At 42.7% G+C, this 19,762-nt stretch overlaps 1 protein-coding gene across 3 annotated transcripts in view; it reads right to left on the bottom strand.

Moving 5' to 3' along the window:
- Nucleotides 1–14,423, bottom strand: part of mfsd1l (major facilitator superfamily domain containing 1-like) — a 36,055-nt gene extending 21,632 nt beyond the window's left edge. For all 3 annotated transcript variants that reach the window (XM_068003291.1, XM_068003290.1, XM_068003292.1), the window contains exons 1-5: nucleotides 14,328–14,423; nucleotides 11,982–12,082; nucleotides 6,144–6,253; nucleotides 4,633–4,688; nucleotides 9–152 (exon numbers count right to left, since the gene is read on the bottom strand). In XM_068003291.1, the coding sequence (XP_067859392.1) occupies nucleotides 9–152; nucleotides 4,633–4,688; nucleotides 6,144–6,253; nucleotides 11,982–12,082; nucleotides 14,328–14,349 (433 nt within the window). In that variant the 5' untranslated portion in view covers nucleotides 14,350–14,423. The remainder of the gene's footprint in view (nucleotides 1–8; nucleotides 153–4,632; nucleotides 4,689–6,143; nucleotides 6,254–11,981; nucleotides 12,083–14,327) is intronic.
- Between the last annotated feature and the right edge of the window lie 5,339 nt (nucleotides 14,424–19,762).

Raw genomic sequence — 19,762 nt, forward strand, 5'->3', positions numbered from 1 at the left:
GTACTTACTGATGAGTGACCCATTGCTTGAGCCAAAGAGAAGCCGGCCAATAAGCATCAGTGGCAGTAGGTAACTTGTTCCCTTGAAGTGAGATCCTAAAGCAAAAGTAGCTGAGCCCAGCACAACAAGGATAGAGAACAAGAAGATCCCAACTACAGGGGAAAAAATAAACATGAAACAGTTTTGACAAGAGAAAAACTTAAAACATTTAGATCATGATTAAAATCAAGGACAAAAAGGCCATTCAGCCCATCGACGTTCATACCTATTGTAGCCTAACTCTCCAATCTTAGCAACCAGCTTCATTTTGAATGTCTGTAATACTTTTGCTTCCACCACCCCACCTGGGAGATTATTCCAAACATATATCACTGAGTGAAAAAGCCTTTCCTAAAACATTTCTTAAACTGGCTTCTTGTAATTTAAAATTTCTCTCCCATGGTCTTGATTTCCTGGCTTAATTTGAAATAATATTCTAGTTTTTCTTATCTATACTAGTCAATATTGTGTATATCTCGATTTAACCTCCTTTTTTCTAGACTGTAGAGGTTTAAGCTTCTCTAATCTTTTCTCATGGCTCATCCCTTTTACTCATCCGCTCAATCTTGTTGCTCTTCTCTACATTCCCCCTCAATGCTTACACGTTTTGTGGTGTGGTGACTAGAATTTAACACAAACTTGCCAGTGAATTGCACAGCCCCAACGTAACCTCTGGAGACTGTGTCTGTTTGAGTTATACATTCCAGCATTCTGTTTGTTGTTTTTAAACTGCTTTGCCGCATCGCCCAGGCGCTTTGCTTTTCAATTCCCTTCATCGTACACTTATGATACACATCCTATTGACCACTAGTCAATACATCGCATTTATCAGAGTTGAACTTCATCTGCCATTTATCTACTTGATTTTTTAGTCTTTCTGAACTGTTCTGTAATTCTTTTGCTGCATCCACTGCACTCAAGAGGAGCGATGTTAACTTTTATTGACGGACGCAAAACCGGCGATAGCAAACTGGCCATCCATTTTATTCTTTTCAATTGAATTCACTGGAAAAGAAAAAAAAAATCGGGCGGGATGTAAATTGGGCAGCTGATTCACTATCGCCGCTTTTCACCCAGCAATAAAAAAGTTAAAAATATCCCCAACACTTTAATCTAGTCAACAAATTTGATAAACTTGCATTTAGCCATGATAACCAGATCACTAAATGTAAATTATAAAAGGATTCCACTCAACACCTCCCCAGGACTTCAGCTTCTGATCCCGATCCAGATCTCTACTCGAAGTTTGCATATGTAAATATCAGGTGGCTAGAAAGGATTGTGCTAGTCTGCGATTCCCAATGATTTAAATAGCCTGCTACACATGAATACACTGACTAAGGTACCAGAGAGTGATCTGTGCCTGGAGAACAGTATCTTCAAACATTCAAGGTCCAGGGACCAGTGACCCTGCAAGGACACCTTCGGGACAGGAGAGGTTCTGAGGGGAGAAAACGGTCAAATACTTGTGTAGCAGTTTAAAAATCTGCATTTCTTAGAGTTAATGGATAAACTAGGGAAAGGGTCTGGTAGGACAGGTGGCTCAACTGAAAGGTAACGAGCCGGACTCTGAGGGTAATTTTAACTTTTGGCAATAGTGTAAAATGGACATTATACGCCTCTCCTTGAGGTCAATAGAAAGGAAATTGGGAGAGGGGTATAACTGCCCCGCCAATCCGATATTGCCCATTTTACGCTCTTGCCAAAAGTTTAAATTACACCCTGTGTTTTTATACTGATTCAGAGCAAGAGTAATACCAAAAACCTCAAAATATTAAGAGAAAATTACATTTTATTTAGATATAACAATATAGTGCAGCTGGTTTGGAGACACTACACACTAGAGGGTAGATTTTAATTTTGTGCGATAGTGTAAAACGGGTGATAGCGAATCGGCAATCCGTTTTACATCTCTCATGACTTATTTCCATGGACTTCAAACACATAAAATGGACAGCTGATTCACTATCACCCGTTTTACACTATCGTATAAAGTCAAAACCTATCCCTAGGAGTCAACGTCATAAGGAATTATCCACTCATTTCCCTAGGAAAAAGACTGATGGGTGACCTAATAGAGGTCTTGAAAATTATGAACAGGTTCGATAGGGTAGACATAGACAAGATGTTTCCACTGTGAAGGGAGTGTAAAAGTAGGGGCCATAATTCAGAAGAAACTTCTTTACACAGAGTGGTGACAAAGCCGAACTCGCTATCACATGGAGTGGTTGAGGCGATTAGCACAGATGCATTTCAGGGGAAGCTAGATAAGTACACGAGAGAGAACGGAATAGAAGGATACGTTGAAGCAAAGTGTGAGGAGGTTCATGTGGAGCATTAACACCAGCATAGACCGGGAGGGAGGGAGGGATGGATGCATACATACATACATACCAGTTTCCTTTGAGGTAGATGCTGGAACGGAGGAACTTTGCTGGGACAGAAAGTTACCCTGCATTTAAGCTGTATTACACCTGATTTGGGACAGCTACACACTGGCACTGGGTGCCAAAAGTGTACGGGGGGGAAAAAAAAGTTCCGTTCCGGCATTAACATTCATCTTGAAGAACACAGAATTCTTAGAAATATTAAAATAATGGCCGTGATGGGAAGGCGGCATGGGAGGAGGTGAATGCAAGTTCAGTGCTTCAGTCGGTTACAGGCTCTTTTGCTCTAACACTGGCACATGGTTCATGCACGTTAGATCTTTCACATTCCCAGAAAAAACTTTCACTGATGGCAGCAAGGGCCATTATAGACTCTCCCAATACCCAATTGCGTGTTGCATGTTCTTGTGCTCTTGTTTTGGGAAGCACAGTGGCCAATTGTATAGCTATGGCAGTGCTCATTAAATAATCTGCACTTCACCAATCCCTTCATGATTTTGGGAAAAGGAGGCCCACAACAGAAGTGAGAGGCTGGTGGCTGGAGAGGACCCACCCAATCTGAAACATTAAGTCACCTGGAAGAACTGAAGCCTAGTGGAGAGGGGCAACCTGTAACTGCAGGTCAGTAGCCATTCTTGCATTGTCTTTTCCCTCAAGGAATTGATCACTGGGGCACCCTGGATGTAGTACCAGGTAAATTGCATTTCATCATGCTGAAATGGGTTGCAAAAAGTGCCGTACAGATTTCAAATATGCTTCTTCCCACTGTAGTTCCATATGGAAAGCTGATGAGCAACTGGACCACGCAGAGCCTGAGGCCCCATTCACTTCACACAATACAGTGTCATTTTCTCCACCACCATTCAGTGCTCTAGTAATTCTTTGATATTCCATGCTACAAAGTCACCTGGATCGATTAATAGTTTGATGATCCTACTTGTAAGTATATAGACTTGCCTGTACTTTCTGTTGATATTAATAAAACCAACAAGTCTCCAGCATCTGAACCTATATAACTTAGATCAATCTACTCAGTTGATCTAACACTGTTCATAAATGCCAGTGTATTGGTGAAAGGAGCCATATAGACACAAGAGTTCCATTAACGAGTTCTGGCACGTTTGGAACCCAGCTACTCTGGAAAAAGTGAAGAGTCCTTTTGTTTTGATGGTCAGCATCCTTAAAGTTCTTGGCTCTGGTAAACAATGCATCATTGACTTGATGCAAGCAGCATTGAACTGCACACTGGTTAATCTGACTGGTGTCAGCCTGAAAGAAGTCAGTGACATAGATGTTTACGGCAGTCATGAATTTCACCACCGGGGCAGAGTCATGCCAGTCACGGAGGAGATTTGGAGATCTAGTTGTAGGAAATCCAAAGCTCCCTGAATGCCTAGCTGGTAAGGCACAAGTGGCAAACACACAGCTCCTCCAGACATGTCCAAGTAACTGTGGCGCAGTCTATACATGTAACTCCTTGGGTAGGTATGTGCCTACTGGGCTCTCTTCTGACACAGGCGCGCCGGCTTCTGATAAGGGCTGTAGAACTTCTCATCCTCCAACTCCAAGGAGAAGAGAAATTCCCAACGGAATGCCGATATAATGCAAAGCGTACTGTTAGCAATCTCAGTAAAACTTCTTTAAATAGTAGGTGGTGAAAAGAAACAAAAATAAAAGGATACATTAAAATGTAACGCAAGAAAAACAGGCAACCAGAGTAATGCAATGCAAGTAACCCAACAATGACCAAAACACAAGGTCAGAAAAGTTATACAAATAAGTTAGCCAGCACAACTTTACAAAGAATGGGAAGTGTTGGGTGAGAGAGACCAGCAATGAGGTAGCGCTATTGGGGTGAATGACGAGATTTACAAGGCTCAAAAGCCACAAATGGATAAGTTAAGGCCTCTGTTGAGACTGGAGAGCACAAATCTCCTACAGCCCCTGGACACTGAGCGGTTAGGTAAAATTCTGCCCCAGGTTTCCCCGACCCCTCATTTTGTTTGCCACTGCATGGGAGTGGAAATTCTGTCTTTAAAGTCTGCTACAATCTTCTATTTGCAGGGGTTGATAAAGAATTCAATGCGTATCTGGAACACATTAGCCTCACAATGAGAAGCACCAGTTTGGATCCATAATATCCTCTTCTACCAGGCTGAGGTGTTCCAGGTTATACTCCCACGTTCATGCTGTTCTTCAGACTCACCGCCATTTCCCAGCTTGTCTATGAGGAAACCAGCCAGTATCACCACCACAGCATTGCTACAGGAGAGAAAATACAAATAAGAAATAAAGTGCAAAAAACCATTTCCAAGAATTTTGTGCGCTTCAAGGCATTAATGCTGGAATGGAACTTTCCTTCACACTCCTCTCCTTGGCACTTAGTTAGACTGTTGAAGACCAATTTCATCCCCACCATCTTTACGGCATCCCACTATACCTGGGCAGCCGAGAAGAGAAGCCAACCGTTACGGTCTCTGCCAATGAGGTCCCATGGCCAGCAATTGGGGTGTTAAGGTGGACCAATGTCAAATCCCTGTTGGATGACTGCCTTCAGACTCAGCCCAAGATGACTCTGCCTTCAGACTCAGCCCCTGTTTTCTACTCAGTCCAACAGGCCAAAGCAAATGGTAGTTAATGAGTTTAGTGTTTCTGTTCCAGTAGAATATTGGGTGCCATTCTGATACTCAGGTAAACTTACTGTATGTAATCAGAATCACCTAAAACCAGCATGAAAACTACTAATGGCAACAATGAAAGTTGAGTCTTGGAAGACTTAATACAGCAGCCTTGTCTATGGAATTTCTTGTGACCACAACTTCCTCAGCCAGAAGGTCACATACAGCATTAATTTTACAAAGCATGTTCTTTATCAATCCAGAAAGGATGCCTCAGTTGGAAAAGACAATGTGTAACTAAGCCATTAAGACCAAACAGTCCCAGGTTCGATTCCTATTCTCCACTAACTTCGCTAATTGCACAGAGGGTGACATTAGGGGAAAGACAACAGAGTCCTTGAGCTAGGGGGAAAAGGAAAAAAAAACACTGCCTAGGTTCCCATTCCTAATTGCCAACTAATAACCACCGCTGGAAATTGCAAGTGCATGGGAGAACATGCAGCTTAGGTGAGGGCGGATTGGAGTCAACTATGATGCCCACATGGTTGAACAGCCTACCAATATTCACTGTCTGGGCTCATACATGAAGAATGAGCAAAGTACCAAAGGGCAACAAATGCCCATAGAACATTATCCCTTGACGATGGAAGAAGGGAGAAAGAAGGTAAAGAAAGTTTAATAAAGCATCAGAAAGAAAAGGAATATCAAGTCATTGGGCACCCAGTTAATAGTCCACACAAATTCATTAGCTTAGTACAAATAGATGCTTCAGGGAAGATCAATGAGAAGAAAGGGAATTTGCTTTAAGGCTGAGGAAGTTGTGGTCACAAGAAATTCCTTAGACAAGGCTGCTGTATTAAGTCTACTAGCTCAGCTGGACAGAACTCACTACAGTATTTACTATAAGCTTGATAAACATATTTCTGGCTTGACAAGACTAAAAGTTAGTTTGGACACATTTACTGAATTTTATGACTAGGAGTGGCTGGGAATGGACTACTTTAGTGGAATCCACTTAGTGGCGTCAGCTTGAACTGTAGAGAAAAATTACAAGATAAAGGACAGTTTTACAGTGTGTATGTTAGTAGAGGTTACTCACGTCCATGCATAGATAGCGTAGAGAAGGTTATACTGCTGTGGGGTCATCCCCAGTCCCTCCACACAATCTGTTGTCCCATTGGTCACAGTAGAATTGGGACAAGTGAGATTCTGGAAAGACAGAGGCCATAAGACTGTTATGCAGAGACAACAGGAGGCACTACATCAATTTTTTCATAGCTTAGCTGCTTAACCGCTGGCATTGTAACTAGTCAGGATGTCAAACCATCCTCCCCAAAAAGTCATCTAATCCCCATTGGGACAGGCTTAATTCACCTCGCATCAATAGTAATTTCCCAGCAACCATCCCAGCAACAACTGAAATTTTGAAAATCTTCTAAATATCCAAAAAAATAACTCATTAAATTTACAGGGAGGGGAGAGGGAAAGATATTTGAAATAGTGGATATTGTCTACTACATAACTGTTTTGTTTTAATAGTCACTTGAAATCAGTGAAAATTAATAACATTCCTGTAAGAAACTCACTGATACGAAAGGCTAATGGGCAACATCAAATGTGCATGAAGTTGTATAGACTGGTTTCTACAACTCTAGTCAGTGCACTCTAACCAAATAAGATGCAACATTGCAGCATAGTAATTTGGGAATAGCTCATACCCAACTCCAAAAACAGCATGCACTGCATCTTGAATAACCCCAATACTTTTGTGTCTACCATCCTACCCAGTAGGTCATTCCTAATATTTATCGAATCATAGAATGGTTATAGCACAAAAGGAGGCCATTCGGCCTGTCGAGTCCGTGCTGGCTCTCTGCAAGAGAGTCCCACTCCCCCACCCTTTCCCCGTAGCCCTGCAAATTTTTTGCCTTCAAGTACAACCCCAGCTTCTCCAATCTATGCACATAACTAAAGTCCTTCATCCCTGGAACCATTCTAGTAAATCTTTTCTGCACCTTCTCTAAGGCCTTCACATCCTTTCTAAAGTGCGGTGCCCAGAATTGGACACATTACTCGAGTTGTGGCCGAACCAGTGTTTTATAAAGGTTCATCATAACCTCCTTGCTTTTGTACTCTATGCCTCTATTTATAAATGATGTGGAGATGCCAGTGATGGACTGGGGTGGACAAATGTAAGGAATCTTACAACACCAGGTTATAGTCCAACAATTTTATTTTAAAATCACAAGCTTTCGGAGATTATCCCCTTCGTCAGGTGAAGGGGTAAACAATGCATCATTGACTTGACGTAAGCAGCAGTGAACTGCACACTGGTTAATCTGACTGGTGTCAGCCTGAAAGAAGTCAGTGACATAGATGTTTACGGCAGTCATGAATTTCACCACCGGGGCAGAGTCATGCCAGTCACGGAGGAGATTTGGAGATCTAGTTGTAGGAAATCCAAAGCTCCCTGAATGCCTAGCTGGTAAGGCACCTGACGAAGGGGATAATCTCCGAAAGCTTGTTATTTTAAAATAAAATTGTTGGACTATAACCTGGTGTGGTAAGATTCCTTACATCTATTTATAAAGGCCAGGATCCCATATGCTTTTTTAACTGCTTTCTCAACCTGCCACCTTCAACAACCTGTGCACATATACCCCTAGGGGTCTCTGTTCCTGCGCCCCCTATAGAATTGTACCCTTTAGTTTATATTGCCTCTCGTTCTTCCTACCGAAATGTATCACTTTGCACTTCTCTGCATTAAATTTCATCTGCCACATCTCCACCCATTCCACCAGCCTGTCCATGTCCTCCTGAAGTCTATCACTATCCTCTTCACTGTTCACTACACTTCCAAGTTTTGTGCCATTTGCAAATTTTGAAATTGTGCCCTGTACACCCAAGTCCAAGTCATTAATATATATCAAGAAAAGCAGTGGTCGTAGTACTGACCCGAGGAACACCTCTGTATATCTTCCTCCAGTCCGAAAAACAACCGTTCACTACTCTCTATTTCCTGTCACTGAGCCAATTTCGTATCCATGCTGCCACTGCCCCCTTTATTCCATGCGCTTCAACTTTGCTGACAAGCCTATTATGCGGCACTTTATCAAACGTCTTTTGGAAGTCCATATACAACACATCAACCGCACTGCCCTCATCAACCCTCTCTGTTACCTCATCAAAAACTCAATCAAGTTAGTTAAACAGATTTGCCTTTAATAAATCTGTGCTGGCTTTCCTTAATTAATCCACAGTTGTCCAAGTGACTGTTAACTTTGTACCAGATTATCATTTCTAAAAGTTTCCCCACCACTGAGGTTGAACTGACTGGCCTGTAGTTGCTGGGTTTATCCTTACACCATTTTTTGAACAAGGGTGTAACATTTGCAATTCTCCAGTCCTCTGGCACCACCCCTGTATCTAAGGATGATTGGAAGATTATGGGCAGTACCTCCACAATTTCCACCTTTTCTTCCCTCAGCAACCTAGGATGCATCCCATCCGGACCGGGTGACTTATCTACTTTATGTACAGCCAGCCTTTCTAGTATCTCTATCAATTTTTTAGCCCATCCAGTATTTCAACTACCTCCTCTTTCCCTGTGTCTTTGGCAGCATCTTCTTCCTTGGTAAAGACAGATGCAAAGTACTCATTTCGTGCCTCAGCCATGCCCTCTGCCTTCATGCACAGATCTCCTTTTTCATCCCTAAATCGGTCCCACCCCTCCTCTTACTGCCCATTTACATGCCTATAGAAGACTTTTGGGTTCCCTTTTATTTTAGTTGCCAGTCTATTCTCATACTCTCTCTTTGCCCCTCTTATTTCCTTTTCACTTCCCCTCTGAACTTTCTATATTCAGCCTGGTTCTCACTTGTATTATTAACCTGACATCTGTCATACGCCCCCTTTTTCTGCTTCATTTCACTCTTTATCTCTTCAGTCATCCAGGAAGCTCTGGTTTTAGTTGCCCTACCTTTCCCTCTCGTTGGAATGTACTTAGACTGTATCCGACCCATCTCCTCTTTAAAGGCCGCCCATTGTTCATTTACAGTTTTGCCTGACAATCTTTGATTCCAATTTACCCGGGCCAGATCCGTTCTCAACCCACCGAAAATGACCCTACTCCAATTAAGTATTTTTACTCTAGAGTGCTCCTTGTCCTTTTCCATAGCTAATCTAAACTTTATGATACTATGATCACTGTTCCCTAAATGTTCCCCTACTGACACTTGCTCCATTTGACCCAACTCATTCCCCAGAACTAGATCCAGCAATGCCTCCTTCCTCGTTGGGCCGGAAACGTACTGATCAAGAAAGTTCTCCTGAACACACTTCAGAAATTCTTCCCCTTCTCTGCCTTTTACACTATTACTATCCCAGTCTATATTAGGATAATTGAAGTCCCTCATTATCACTGCTCTATGGCTCTTGCACTTCTCTAATTTCACTGCAAATTTGCTCCTCTGTATCCTTCCCACTAGTTGGTAGCCTATAGAATACACCCAGTAGTGTAATGGCACCTCTATTGTTTCTTAACTCTAACAGATTCTGTGCTTGACCCCTCCAGAACATCCTCTCCAGCACTGCAATATTCTCCTTAATCAATACTGCCACCACCCCCACCCTCCTCCTCCTTTCTTTCCTTCCCTATCTTTCCAGGAATATTTAGTACCCAGTCCTGCCCTTTTTTGAGTCAGGTCTCCATTATTGCCACAACATCAAATTCCCACGTGGCTTTTGCGCCTGCAGCTCACCAACCTTATTTACCAAGCTTTGTGCGTTTACACGCATGCACTGTCAACCCATCTTAGACCTTCTTGTATTCCCTCTTAGTCTGATCCCACCTAATACCATACTATTTCTTACTCCAGTGCTATCTGTCTCTCCCAATCCTTTGTGCACCTTGTTTCTCTTTTCCAATGCTACATCCTGGTGCCCATCCCCCTGCCAATTTAGTTTAAACCGTCCCCCACAGCACTAGTTAACCTTCCCGCAAGGACATTGGTCCCAGCTCTGTTGAGGTACAACAGTCCCAATGCTCTAGCAATCTAAAGCCCTCACTCGCGCACCATCTCTCCAGCCACGCATTCATCTGCTCTATCCTCCTATTTCTATACTCACTAGCGCGTGGCTGATTGAGTTTTTTGAAGGGGTAACCAAGAAGAAAGATGAGGGCTGTGCAGTAGACGTGGTCTACATGGACTTCAGCAAAGCATTTGACAAGGTACCGCATGGTAGGTTGTTACATAAGGTTAAATCTCATGGGATCCAAGGTGAGGTAGCCAATTGGATACAAAATTGGCTTGACGACAGAAGACAGAGGGTGGTTGTAGAGGGTTGTTTTTCAAACTGGATGCCTGTGTCCAGCGGTGTGCCTCAGGGATCGGTGCTGGGTCCGCTGTTATTTGTTATTTATATTAATGATTTGGATGAGAATTTAGGAGGCATGGTTAGTAAGTTTGCAGATGACACCAAGATTGGTGGCATTGTGGACAGTGAAGAAGGTTATCTAGGATTGCAACGGGATCTTGATAAATTGGGCCAGTGGGCCGATGAATGGCAGATGGAGTTTAATTTAGATAAATGTGAGGTGATGCATTTTGGGAGATCGAATCGGGCCAGGACCTACTCCGTTAATGGTAGGGCGTTGGGGAGAGTTATAGAACAAAGAGATCTAGGAGTACAGGTTCATAGCTCCTTGAAAGTGGAGTCACAGGTGGATAGGGTGGTGAAGAAGGCATTCGGCATGCTTGGTTTCATTGGTCAGAACATTGAATGCAGGAGTTGGGATGTCTTGTTGAAGTTGTACAGGGCATTGGTGAGGCCACACTTGGAGTACTGTGTACAGTTCTGGTCACCCTATTATAGAAAGGATATTATTAAACTAGAAAGAGTGCAGAAAAGATTTACTAGGATGCTACCGGGACTTGATGGTTTGACTTACAGGGAGAGGTTAGACAGACTGGGACTTTTTTCCCTGGAGAGTAGGAGGTTAAGGGGTGATCTTATAGAAGTCTATAAAATAACGAGGGGCATAGATAAGGTCGATAGTCAAAATCTTTTCCCAAAGGTAGGGGAGTCTATAACGAGGGGGCATAGATTTAAGGTGAGAGGGGAGAGATACAAAAGGGTCCAGAGGGGCAATTTTTTCACTCAAAGGGTGGTGAGTGTCTGGAACGAGCTGCCAGAGGCAGTAGTAGAGGCGGGTACAATTTTGTCTTTTAAAAAGCATTTGGACAGTTACATGGGTAAGATGGGTATAGAGGGATATGGGCCAAGTGCAGGCAATTGGGACTAGCTTAGTGGTATAAACTGGGCGACATGGACATGTTGGGCCGAAGGGCCTGTTTCCATGTTGTAACTTCTATGATTCTATGATTCTATGATAATCCAGAGGTTACTACCTTATCACTCTGAATGAAGAAGTTCTTCCCCAAAAGGTTTTGTTTGCTTTTCACTATTTATATCCACTGATCCTACTTTCCTGGCTGACTGAAGAATTAATTTGGATAATTGAGAACCATCAACCCATAGCACCATGCCAATAGAGGATCATATTCAATCCACTGGCTGTGGGGAGAGAAATAGTGCAGAAATTGTCCTTAGATGGCTGTCATGCATCCCAGTTAGCTCAAAAGCCGCATCATCTATCCACTTGCTCAGCTAATGATGATGTTTGACCTGAGGAGGGAATAGAGGAGGAATTCATTGCTGCACAAAGAACAAGTTCAAAAAAGGTAGAGATTTTTAAATTGAGCAAGTCTATGAAATGCTGACCAAGCACACTGTATATATCCAGAATACTACTGCCACAGTACAATAGACTGGTGTTCCTTGGGCTGAAGGTCAGAGTCTAATATTGCCAGATTACTTACATAACCTTGGGACTGAACAGACAACATTTTCTTCCCCTGGGCAATTCTGTACTTACCCCCTGGAGCTGCTCCTGAAGCACACTGGGAATGTCAAAGCAGAAATAGGGGCCAAAAGTCAGTAGACAGTTGAAAAACAGCACCACAAACCTGTAGTAGGCTACAAAGAAGGAAAAAATAAACAGTATGAACTGAGAGAGAAACAATGAATCAATTCATATACAGTAAAATAAGGTAAAGACTAATCAAACACCACATCACTGCTGAGCAGTAGAGCAATTGCAAGCAATTTTATCACGATATGTAAAGAGCATTTAAGATTTTAGAAATGATTTTACAATACTGTGCGACCGACATCAAGCTGTGGATGTGCCAAAATGTACTGAAGTTCAACAGTGGCAAAGCTGAAGCCATTCTCTTTGGCCCTTACCTGAAACTCTGCGTCATAACCCCAGTCCCATGCTGCCTTTAAACTCAATCCTACAGTGCATAATATCAGTGTTCTGTTTGACACTGAACGTCACTTCAAATCCATCAAGACTGCTTATTTCCACCTATCTCCATCCCTACCTTACCCCACTGCTGGCAAAAACCTCACCCATGCTTTTCAATCGCCTCCAGACTTGACTTTTCCAAAACTGGCCTCCCAAGCTCCATTCTACATTGACTCCAATTCATTCAGACCACCACCACTATCCTACCCGGTACAAAATTCTACTCACCTACCTTCCCTATTCTTGCCAATCTCCATCAGCTCCTTATTCCTTATGCGCAGCAATTTCAAGATCCTCACATTCAAATTCCTCCACGTCTTCACTTCTTCGTCTTCCTCCAGCCCCATGTCCCTCCATTCTTCCAATTCTGGTCTAAGCCCCTCCACCTTCAGAGACTTCTCATCAAATTCAAAAACCTACTTCTTCAATAGCTCCCTCACCATCTTCCACCTATTCATACTCATGCTTAGGTCTAACTTCCAAGTGTTAAGCAGTTTGACATATGTTACATTAAAGGCACTATTTTGTTGATTGGTAGAGGGTTATTGTCATTTGCAATTCTTTGGCCATTTTAATCACAGAAAGGATTTGGACATGATCTATGTTAAATTGTATTTTTTTTAAAACCAAAAGTTTGCCTGAAGAGGTTAGCTTCCCAAGACTGTCCCATGCTGAGTTGGTGATCAGCAGGCAGATAAATGGTATTTACAATGGAAGGAAGGAACTTGTTGCAAACCAAAACAATGGACAATTTGCTAGCCATGTCTGGTTATTCAGGACATTTTGCACCTTGTTGTTAGTTTTTATTTAATTCTATGGAAGCTGAGAGGGGCTTTTAAGAATCAGAGCAATGAGGTTAGAATATGGAACCCACTACCACAAGGAGTAGTTTAGGTGAATAGCACAGATGCATTTAAGGGAAAGCTAGATAAACACATGAGGGAAAAAGGAATAGAAGGTTATGCTGATAGAGTAAGATGAAGAGGGAAAGGCAGAGGCTCATGTGAAGCATAAATACCAGCATACACCAGTTGGGCCAAATGGCCTGTTTCTGTGCTGTATATTCTACATACATAAGTCAAGCAGAAGTCTGCAAAGGGACTGAACAGTTGCTCTGGCACTAGGACAAAGTACAGGGAGATTATGCTTTCAAATTGAGTTAGATGACCCAATGGAGTGGGTTAGCGCTCCTGTAGTTGTACCAATTGTAGCAAACAACTAATCAATCTCACTGTTCTGTGTATTTTACCCACTGTGTAATAAAGCAGTTTACAATTCAAACCAAACTTTACCTTACCCAGTATTACCTCGGACAGATTGAAGGAGTGCCTGCGTGCAAGACACAGAAATCCACTCCAGATAACAAGGGAGTTTCACTGTTACACTCCTAGATCCCACCACCACCACACAAGTAGATAGATATAGGTCAATGGGTCGCAACTTCCATCAAAAAGTCGGTGCTCAGACTGCTTAAGGGAGCGACTGACATCAATGAGCCCGAGATCGTCATAACCCGCGCGCGCGCACACACACACGAAAAGACTATTGTATGAACACAACTTTGTTGCACGTTTTATATACTTTTACATAAAATCTACAGCACAGAAACAGGCCATTCGGCTTCCCACCCTGCCCCCATATCTTCAAAATCTGCAACAAATTAAAAAGTAAGAGAAGACAACACTGTGATTTAATTTAATAAGTTTCCTTTGGGTGTTTATTGTTTACGTGCCTCTAAAAAAAATTCTGTTAAGATTTCTTCTTTTTCTGATGAAACTGGGGCAACCCTTGTGTCTCCGACCGGGTTTATTTAAAAAAAGAACTTCGATCAAAGTGCTGTGTACTTCGAAGCTACAAAATCTCCAGCCGTCACAAATACATATAAAATCCCATTTGCCCTTTAATTATTACCTCTTTCTGCTGGCTGGGTCATATTGGAGTATCGGCTTCTCCCCAGACACAGCTCGGGTGACGGACTTCACTCCCCAACTAGCTGGGTCCTTCCAATATCTCACACGCACGCGTACTTGTGTCGCTGACTTTCAGCTTGCTACACTCTGTGCAGATAACATCACCTGATTGTGCTCACGTGATTTTGTTTTGTTTCTTTCTTTTGCGCGGCAAATCAAAAAAAAACAAAATACGTGTCAAATAATAATTTTATTATGAGGATCCAGGATGCAATCCAGCCCCTGCGGTGCCCACCGGTCGCGGAAAGCCTCGAGCGTACCAGCAGACATCGTGTGCTCCCTCTCCAGGGCCACCTGGGCGCGGAGAATGCCGCGGAAGAGACGCAGACAGTCGGAGCGACCGCCCCCCCACGGGCCGTTTCTAACCCGGACCTGTGGATAGCCAACTTGGACAGGCCCAGGAGCAGGCCCATGAGGATATCCCCCCGACCTGCCCGCCCCCCCCTCCTCACCGGGTGGCTAAAGATCAGGAGAGTGGGACTTTTATTTTGTGTTTTAGGTCCCCCTTTTATAAGAAGGGGGGGTTTAGGGTGTGTTTTTATGTGCAGCAAATAAAACCAATGTAAGTGTCAAATAATAATTTTATTACATCGATCCGGGATGCACTCCAGTCCCTGCGGTGCCCACCGGTCGCGGAAAGCCTCAAGCGTACCGGCAGACACCGTGTGCTCCCTCTCCAGGGCCACCTGGGCACGGAGAATGCCGTGGAAGAGACGCAGACAGTCAGAGCAACCGCCCCCACGGGCCGCGTCTAACCTGGACCTGTGGATACCACCTTGGACAGGCCCAGGAGCAGGCCCATGAGGACTGCTCCCGACCTGCCCGCCCCCCTCCTCACCGGGTGGCCAAAGATCAGGAGAGTGGGACTGAAAGGCAGCCAAAACTTGAGGAGCAGCCCCCTGGAACAGGAGCTGCAGCCTCCTACACCCTGTGAATAAATGAAACACGGACTCATCTAGGCCGCGTGATTTTATTGTTGCGGTCGCGAGCGCTGGTTTGAGTGTCACCCATGTACGATAAGTGGCAAGTTTACAGGATGTTAAGTTACATCCTTATCGTTGGTTTAGGGACAGAGTAGTCGAAGATTATTTTTAAAACACTTTCTGTACTATTAGCGATTATTTGTTTCTAAAACAATTTTACTTCAAGGGGTTTCATGCTTCAATAATCCATACAATATTTCCACCTTGCAGTGGGTATAATTATTACCTTGCATTGCCAGATAGAGAGATAAATTATACAAATGTCTAACTTGTGATGGTATTTGAATAAAGAAAAACAGTGAGTTGCAAACTGATTTAATTCTATATTAATTCTTTTTGTTTTTATCTTTATAGTTGATCCCATAACAGCCTTCTACATGCCATTCTTCAGTGAAAGATTGAATAGGTTCTAGAGCTTCATCGATGCTTATGAAGTGAATGAAGATTATTTATTTTTCCTCTGCTTTTGAATGTGCTTCACTTTTGCTCAGGCTCCATGAGGATGGCAGGGGGCTGCACTCATCAATCTTCATTACACAGCTGTGGTACAGTATGCCATCAGGCATCCATATTGGCAGTTTTTTAAATGAGTGGAGACATGCCACTGCATTCTTCAAAGTATTAGTTCAAGATATTCTCTTTTTATTCAATAAGTTATTTTCATTTAATTACCTTTTTGCAATAATTCCCACAGTTGCTAAGATCAGATAATGAGAAAAGCAATATCAGACTATTGCAAACATTTAAATAATGAATATTAATTTTGCAATGATACTCCAAAACAAAGTGCTTTATTTGACAAAAATTGCTATTACTGAAAATAATAGGTTGCTTTACAAGAGTGGCATGTGCTCCATAATGTACTCTAATGTGTCCTAAGGGTGTTGTGTTTTTGCAAAAAATAGCAGACTGTAAGTGGATTGTTCCCGTTACTGATGCAACAAAAGAGTTGTTAATCCTTCAACAATAACTTTCGCGTGCTTCGGGCAGGAGTGGTTAATAAACAACAAGCTTTAATAAATTGACTATTAACAACTAAGAGATAAAGACAGCGATGCTTAAGTGCAGAACAAAGCAGCCAAATAGCGCATGGTCCCTCCAAAAAGCTAGAACTCTCGAGAGGACAGTTGGAAGTCCATAGCCACAGGCAGCCTATGGAGGTCAGATCTGATCAATCTTGAGTCCGGGATCCATTTAATGTAACCTGAAGACAGTTGTATTATAACTATAATGCTAAGGAGTAAGGATACAGATCAGCCATGATCTCATTAAGTGAATGGGCGAAACTGTGGCAAATGGATTTCAATGTGGGCAAGAGTGATGTCATCTACTTTGGACCTAAAAAGAATAGATCAGAGTATTTTCTAAATGGTGAAAAGCTCGAAACAGTGGAGGTCCAAAGAGATTTAGGGGTCCATGTACAAAGATCATTAAAATGTCATGGACATATACAGAAAATAATCAAAATGGCCAATAGAATGCTGGCCTTTATATCTAGAAGATTAGAATACAAGGAGGTAGAAGTTATGCTACAGCTATATAAAACCCTGGTTAGACTATATCTGGAGTACTGTGTTCAGTTCTGGGCACCGCACCTCAGGAAGGATATATTGTCTTGGAGGGAAGGTAGCGTAGATTTACTAGAATGATACCTGAACTCCAGGCATTAAATTACGAGGAGAAATTACACAAACTAAGGTTGTATTCCCTGGAATTTAGAAGATTAAGGGGTGATTTGATTGAAGTTTTCAAGATATTAAGGGGAATTGATAAGGTAGATAGAGAGAAACTATTTCCATTGGTTGGGGAGTCTAGGACTAGGGGACATAGCCTAAAAATTAGAGCCAGGACTTTCAGGAGTGAAGTTAAGAAACACTTCTACATGCAAAGGATGGTAGAAGTTTGGAACTCTTCCGCAAATGGCAGTTAATGCTACCTCAGTTGTTAATTTTAAGTCTGAGATTGATAGATTTTTGTTAACTAAAGGTATGAAAGGATAGGGGGCTAAGGTGGGTATATGGAGTTAAGTCACAGATCAGCCATGATCTCACTGAATGGTGGAACAGACTCGCAGGGGTAAATGGCCTACTCGTGTTCCTATGTTCCCAAGCTGTGTTAAACAACCAGAGATGAGCCATGCCATGATAGCTTGGCTACCTCATCCCTTATCCCTGTTGCATAGACACTTTGTTCCTTTCATGCATAGGACCCCTTTATCTGAGTGTAGACCCAATCACAGCCTTGCATGGCTCTGCCATGTCTACTGTTTAGGTAGCCTTTCAATGTTATCGGGTCTTAGGTATGTGGTCTTTACCAACCACCTCCTGTATCAGGTACGGACCATCTCCTGACTTTAGTTGTTTTCATCATCCTAATGCCTCAGCATTCTTTCGATGATTTCTTGGTTGTTCTGTAAGTTGTCCTTCTCACAGAGACAGAACTCCACCCCACCAGCATCCACCCTCTTGCTAAAATGAAATGCAAGATGGAATACTTGACCATGCTTGTCTTACACCATATTCTTACACAAATTCAAAAATTCGATGGTACGGTCATTTTCAATGATAGTAGTGTAGTACTATGTCATGTACAGTGCGTTATTCTCCTAAAACGTACTCTGTCCCTTTAAGATCACAAAGTCTAAATGCTAAGTAAACACTGCTCAGAGTTTAATTGTTCTGTGGTAAGGGAGATTTGCAGATTGGAGTATGCTTTCAGATTGCAGCTCTTAAGCACCCAGCATTTTAAAATTGCTTTGCATCTGTAACATCTCCCCTGTCCTCTCCCTCACTTCTCATTTCCCTTCCACGTCTCTTCCCCCTTCAACCTCTCCACTTCCCCCCTCTACTCCCACCTCTCCTTGCCTATGCCCCTCTGCTCTACCCTCCTGCTGCCTTGTTCCCCTCCCCCTCCTTTTTTCCCTTTCTCCTCTCCCCTGTTCCGCCCTGCTTCTAACTCCGTTCCCCCGCTTGTTTCTCTGCTCCTCTCCCCCATCCCACCCCCTTCTCTTTCACACCAGCTCTCCTCTCACTTCGTTCCCCCATTCCTCCCCTATTCCTCCACTCCTCTCCCACACTCCTTTCCTCTCTCTTCTTTCCCTCTCCTCCTCCATTCTGTTCCTTTTCTCCCCCTGTTCTGACCGTCCTGTCCCCATCTCCCTCTCCCCCATCGTACCCTCTCATCTCTCTTATTTCACCCCTCCATTTCCCCATTTTTCCCCGTCCCCCCATTCCTCCCCTCCCAAAACTGGTTAATCTATTTTTGGAAGTGTTGGTTGAAGGAGAGATGTTGGTCAGGAAAATGTTACTGAGTATGAATGGGTCAGGACTGTAGTGTTTACATGTGAATACACAAAGTCTGAAAATAGACATTGAGAATTTCCTTGGGGGTTCTCCCAATTGACGTTATAACTTTAACTTTAACATTAGTAGATGGTAGCTGAATACGTTCGGTGGCAGATGGGACTCATCCAAAGATTCTTAAATAACTATAGGATGGGCTAGCAAAATTGTATAACATAAAATTCAGAAACTGTCCCTATTGACTCCGCTTTTGTCATAGTGGTAGGTACTATTTAAATGCAAGTAAGTCTTTCTTTCACTCAACATCTCTGTATGTTGTATTTGTTACCATCTTTGATGTTCCTTTTGGTTCTCTGCTGCCATTACAATTTTAAGTTGAGGCATTTATTTTTAATGTAAAGTGCTCTGAGACATCCCTTTGTATATAATGAACACGATAGGAACCAACATCACTAAAAAAACGTTGTCACAGTGCTGTTTGTGGGACCTTGCTGTGCGCAAATTGATTGCCGCATTTCCTACATCAGTGACTACACTTCAAAAACGACTTAATTGGCTGTAAAGCGCTTTGGGACGTCCTGAGGTCGTGAAAGGCACTATATAAATGTAAGTCTGTCTGTGAATTTACGTTGTCGTTGTAAATGCTTCTGCTTTCCCACATCTCACCCCTCCTCAAAACCTATATCTTCAACCGCCCCTTTACTCACTTCTCCCAATTCCTGCTTAATGTGCAATTATTCCCTTTGTGAAGTATCTTGGAATATTTATCTCCACGGAAGGTGCCATTTAGGTGAAAGTTGTACCTGGTATCTGTTCATTGTTGTAACTTTCAGAGTAGACTCTCCAATTTCCTTTCCTCTTCTGGATTTCTTTCTACCTGAATCCATCGAACATCCCTATTTTCTTGTTTCCCTCAGCAATTGTCTCCTTATCTTTATGACCCTGTATCTGGTTGAACTGGCCCTTACCTCCAATCTGTGATAACTCACCTTTGGGTTCAGTAATATCCATTCACCTCACTAACTTGTAGATGGAATGTGTCACAGACACTATATAATCACAATATGTGTTTGTGAAATGTTTTAATACCT

This window comes from Heptranchias perlo, chromosome 22 (genome assembly GCF_035084215.1).
Source record: "Heptranchias perlo isolate sHepPer1 chromosome 22, sHepPer1.hap1, whole genome shotgun sequence".
Taxonomy (NCBI): Eukaryota; Metazoa; Chordata; class Chondrichthyes; order Hexanchiformes; family Hexanchidae; genus Heptranchias; species Heptranchias perlo.